At 39.5% G+C, this 5,915-nt stretch overlaps 1 protein-coding gene across 1 annotated transcript; it reads right to left on the reverse strand.

Annotated features, from left to right (window-relative positions):
- Nucleotides 1-2,616: 2,616 nt before the first annotated feature.
- On the reverse strand, nt 2,617-4,115 carry MAM_08429 (phosphotransferase enzyme family protein; the record flags this gene model as incomplete). The annotated part of the gene is made up of 2 exons (XM_040827227.1): nt 2,617-3,697; nt 3,754-4,115. The coding sequence occupies 2 exons, from the start codon at nt 4,113-4,115 to the stop codon at nt 2,617-2,619; spliced, it is 1,443 nt and encodes a 480-aa protein (XP_040674778.1).
- Between the last annotated feature and the right edge of the window lie 1,800 nt (nt 4,116-5,915).

A 5,915-nucleotide genomic window follows, 5' to 3' on the forward strand; every position in this document is an offset into this window, starting at 1 on the left:
TTCTTGGTTCCGCGATCCTGGTTCTCGCATCTTAGATCCTCGCATCTTAGATCCTAGCATCTGACCACGCAATGTCGCTATACGCTCCTGGCGGAGGCGTTAAAGTACTTAAGTTCCCGATTGAACACAGAGAACTCTTAATCAACTCAATTAATCAGACTTATTCAAAATGGCTATTTCTTGTCAGCTAAAAACACTTTTTGATAAGCCTATTGAGGGCGTTTTTGTAGAGCTTAAATGCAAGCAGCACCCTGAGCAATACTTTAGTAGAATTTCTGATAAGTTAGGCATAATAGACAAATAGATAAGCATTTGTGAACAAAACGTCTAGAGTGTTTAGTGTACCCCAAACATAGAGGGTTTGCATTTGCAAATGCGTTTCTATATGCTGCTTGTTTTCAGCGAAACGTTTCTAGATACTTGGAACACAATCTAGGTACCGCAGAAAGAGAAAAGTCACCTTGCCTTTCATGTTGGCGGAGACATGTTTGCAGTTATTAAGGACAGGGCCAAGGACAGGGCTTCACTTGCTGAAACACCAAGAACTAGCCTGCCCGATATGACCTTCAGCTTTAGCGCCTCTAAGCATAAGAATAATCCAACTGGCCCGCCACGACCGATGTTCAGCTGTTGCCCTGCTGTGGCTAACAGCAATCTATCTGGACAGCACCAACCGGCGTTCTGCTACGGCCCCTCTGGACCTATAAACGACTCATCTAGTCTACACCTACCGACATTCAACTTTAGCACACTTATACCTTATGACAGATCTTACGTCTTTAAAGAAAGCGCAACTAGGGCTAATGCTACATATAAAATCCCTTATAAAACGCAGAGAATTGTGTCGCAACCCAAGAAGCTGAGGCGCTCAGCTAGGCTGGCTAAATTCTGAATAAGCCGCTACGGCAGAGTCTACTGGTCAACTAACTCTGGAGATTGTTGAACTTAACAAGGCTAAAGATGAATTATAAAAGGACAAAAAAAGGATGGGTGGGGGTGTGAGAAAGAATCATCAGGTTGTTCATTATATAGATGTACGTAATAGCGTGGGGTATAGCGGCTCATGTCTTGAACCTTAGGACTTTTATCTAGTAACCTAGATACGCAATTTTAGTCTTTTTAAGAAACATCAGTATGCTCTTTTATATAAAACACAGCTGTTCCCCTCTTGAAGTGAGAACTCCTACTTTCCAGCCAGCAATACAGATAAGAACCTCCGGGCTCAGATTTTGAGGAGTGTGGTCGGCATGTCAGATCTCGGAATCTGGATCTGGACGCCTAAAGACATGAGCGACTAGCCCTTCTTCGTCGTGCCGCAGCAGGGACGCCTCAACGCTATACGCATACCCGCACTCCATCAATCTACCATCGTAGACATCACCATGGAGTCCAATGCGCTGCTACGGAAGTTTGCTGCGCTCGATTTGAATGAAGATAAGGACGGAGCCGTTCGTGGGCGTTTACGCTGCATACTATGTGGAAAGGGATTTCAGAAGAGCAATGACCTGACCCGCCACATGGAAGGACCACACCGAAAAGCAGGAAAGGCTCTCTACTGCTGTAGAGATAGTCATTACCAAACAGCAAGGAAAGGTAACTACGAAAGACACCTTAGCAAATGCAAGAGAAAGGGCACTTCTAGTGGATTATTCCGCTGTCGTTGTGGAGAAGTGGATGCCAGAGAGACGGACCATGTCAGCCACGTTCGCAAATGCAGGCGCGACAAGATGTTGCCCGCCCGTCTTATGGGACAATAGCACGAATGCAGAAGAGTTGCATAGATTCTTATTTCATGGGGGGACTGGTCTCTATATACGCGGTATTGAGATTCGTTTGATAAGTATGCTGCTGAAATTTTGAGCAATCAGCTTGCACTTGAGACGCTGTAGATTGAGACGCTGTAGATTGAGACGCTGTAGATTGAGACGCAGGTGCTGTTGAATGAGACGCTTCAGAGTCAGACGTTGTGACCATGGTTGCCTATTTGCGGTCCCGGTGACGAATGATGCGCAGTAACTCGTCTCGGCTTTGGGGTTACTATCTAAAATGGAAGATCTTGGATTAAGGTGTCTGGATCTTAGATATGCTATATAGGATCTCGCTAGCTTCTTGCCTCATCACTGGCTCGCTGAAAGCAGCTATGGGAAATGGCCAAGATCCCCTCTTCATAAAATTGGAGGTGCTGCAGTCGGATCTAATGAATGTTAGTTTCGGTATTTGAAAGACGAGTCAGCTGATATCAGGGGCTTACCGAGGGCTTGTGCAAAATAACAACCGTTTCAATAACTAGATCACAGAACCAATATTTCAGATGCAAGATCTTTTCTCCAAGCTTTTAGAACAAACCGATCGACAGGGTTGATGATGCAGCTGCAGGGAGACCACGGGTTCCAGCACTGTAATAAGAATCGAGTTCTCGAGATCGAAGTGTCTTTTCCGTGTGTTCGAGCCGGGACATCCACGTTGTCACTGACCCCTTAGGCATGATGCAATATCACAGCTATCCAGAGACATTATGATGTGGTTGTCTGGCTGCTCCCGGGTAAAGTGGTGGCTACAGCAATTCTGATATCGAAGGGTTGGAAACTCGGCTCAACTAGTAGGTGGGCTAAATTCCTATTGCTGCTTAATAGCGCGCGCCTTAGCAAGCCAAGCTTCAATATCATCTGTTGTCGAGGTGATGTTCTCATCAGGACGCAGCACGCCCTTCTCCCGTAGGTACTTGGTGTATTGCATGGACTCATACAGCCGCTGCCGCACGCTCATCGCTTTCGTCTTGTTGCGTTGAAAATAGCTCGAAATTATTGCGCTCCGAGAGTCCCTGAAAAGTTTGGGAAATATGAACTTGTAATAGACGCGAATAAGACATGATGGATGTCGTAAGATTTGCGCCGAGGAAAGTGCCAAATTCTCTTGAATATTTAGCTCTTCCAGAGCCTCTCTGCAATAACTAGAATCCTTCTGCTTGGCTCGCAGCACATCGGAAAAGTCTGTCATGATCATGCGATGCGGAACGTATGCTATCGCATCAAGGTCATGACCAGTGATCCATGGCGGTAGTGTGAATAGCTTTCTAGGGACGACATTTGCCCAGTCCCAGTCGATGACGGCTTGGATGTGAAGCTCATCGTCAATGATAATGTTAGAACATCGTAGATCTGCATGGGCAAGAAGGTACGGGCTATCATTGTGTCTGTCACCAACAAATTGGTGAATATGTTGTCCGAGACTATCCAATGCGAAGGTTTCAAGCTCCGCAGTCTCACGGGACAATGACACTGCTGGCAACCGGTATGTTTCCATCAATATTTCGAACTGGTGATGGACAAAATGGGTCGTCGATGTAAAGTTTGATGAGACTACCTGACTTCGGCTGCTAACCTCCAGATCATTCGAAGCCATAGACAGCGTATTGCTAACAACAGGTTCCGGGCCGCCTTTTGGATCTGGCATTAATGACCCTGCTATGGGGAACTCTAATTTTCGCAATTCGCTAAGGACTTTGATAAGTTCTGCGTAGAAGCTCTTCCGGCGCATTTCAGCGCTATCGATGAGATCTTGAATCTTGAGAGAGCGGCCGGGAATATATTCAAGAATCAGGAATGCTTGCGTTACGGAGCTGTTCTTGATTAGTTTGGCATTTCGCCCATGTGCATAGATGCGAGGAATGGGGATGCTTGTGTGACGTTGTACGTATCTGAATATTGGTCAGCGGCGTGCAAGACGGGAAACTGGCACTTCATTTCAGCTTACTGCATTGTAGCCACCTCGCTCTGAACCTTGGCCCATGTATCCTTTATAGCTGGCTCAATGGGAACCCTCACGACCCACGTTTTGTTCTCTGTGAAAAATTCAACGAAAAAACAAACGTTGAAACTACCGCTGGCAGGACGGGAGGCGATACGGCATGGCTTTTGGTTGTTGTAGAGAGAAGCCAATGCACAGACTTCATCTTCATCGACCGAGTCAATGAATTCCTGACATTGGTCGTCGATCTCGTCGGGTGAGAAGGGGAAGCGGGCGTTAGACGGAAGAATGGTCCCCCAAAGAATGAAGAACCGCTGGGCTAGTAATTTGCATTTTGTTAATATAAAGCGATACAGTCTTGACAGCATTGCCGCGATGGTGTTAATTGCAATGGAGAGTGGAAAGTCTGTCCCATCTGAAGTGCAGAAAAGGATGCAATCGCTGTTCGAACTGTAATTTTACCTCAGCAGGGCTCAGGCTATTTGTGGGTCGCGGACTAGACTATACCTAATCGGTAAGTTACATGCGGTCCTTGACTAAATAGCTTACCTCAGCAGGGGCCCTGCTATTTATGCAGCAGAAAATTGCTATTTATGCAGCACTAAGCTTAATTAAAATTTATATAGCACTAAGCTTAATTTAGTTATACTTTAATTTAGTTATATCTTTAAGCTACTATACTTTACTATATAAATTTATATATATTAACTTAATAATATAAGTATTATTATAAAAATACTTTGTAATAATAATTTATACTATAGCTATTAATAAAGCTACTTTTTATAATAATATAATATTATAAATTTAATAATTTTAACTTCTTTTTTTATTATAAAAATACTACTTTTTTATTTTTTTAATAAATAATAATTATATACTTAAATTTACTAGCTTTAGTAGTTTTTTTAAAGAATTATATAATAACTTACTTACTTCTAAAGCTAAAAAGCTATTTAATAAGTTACTTTAATTTTTAAAATACTACTACTAAAAATAATAATTTAAAATATAATAATAAAGAAGACTTATAATATATAAATATTAAATACTCTAGATAGCTATAGAGCTATATAACTAGTATATTGTCTTCTTATATTAAACTTAGAAAACTCTCTAATAGAAATAAAAACTCTACTTACTACTGTTTTTACATCTTAAAGTAGCTCTAACTTTATATTAGCTAGACTCTGCCTACCTTCTGTGTATATATAAGTATTGCTAGCTTTACTAGCTGTATTCTAGAGAGGCTAATAGCTCTTAAAAATCTAGCTTACCTCTAGCTTTATGCTAAGGCTATCTTGCTTTTATTTATTTGCTTACTATATTTTCTAGTTTTTAATTATTTCTTCTCTCTAGAGATATAGTCTATCTTAGTATAATATATTATTTATTACTTTCTTAAAGGTAGACTAGTTTAGCTTTAAGCTATTATATAACTATTAGTATAAATATTTAGTATTTAGCTATAATAACTTATATATTTAAATTTACTTTACTTTTATTTTATATATAAATTACCTCTTAGCTTTATAGCTAGCTATAGCTAGTATAGCTACTATACTAAACTTAAGCTTTTATTAAATATGTTAGCGGCAGATACTGCCTACTATAAAAAACACCTACAAAAACAAGGGAAACAACTGCAGTATATAAATTGCCTACAAGAAACGTTTGCATGCATTTTATATGCAAGAATTTAATATGCTTTACGCCTATATTCCTTAATATATATAATTAAGGTTAAGAGAGAAATGCTAGCTAGAATTTAACAAAAAGACTAATAAGCTATAAAGGCTAATTTACTTTATAGAAGGAAACAGCTATAAGAGTTATTTTAAGCTACTAAAGCTACTATATTTACTTAATTTAGCAGCTCTACTATAGTTTTTTTAAAGAATTATATAATAACTTACTTACTTCTAAAGCTAAAAAGCTATTTAATAAGTTACTTTAATTTTTAAAATACTACTACTAAAAATAATAATTTAAAATATAATAATAAAGAAGACTTATAATATATAAATATTAAATACTCTAGATAGCTATAGAGCTATATAACTAGTATATTGTCTTCTTATATTAAACTTAGAAAACTCTCTAATAGAAATAAAAACTCTACTTACTACTGTTTTTACATCTTAAAGTAGCTCTAACTTTATATTAGC

The sequence above is a fragment of the Metarhizium album genome, assembly GCF_000804445.1.
Source record: "Metarhizium album ARSEF 1941 chromosome Unknown scaffold_61, whole genome shotgun sequence".
NCBI lineage: Eukaryota > Fungi > Ascomycota > Sordariomycetes > Hypocreales > Clavicipitaceae > Metarhizium > Metarhizium album.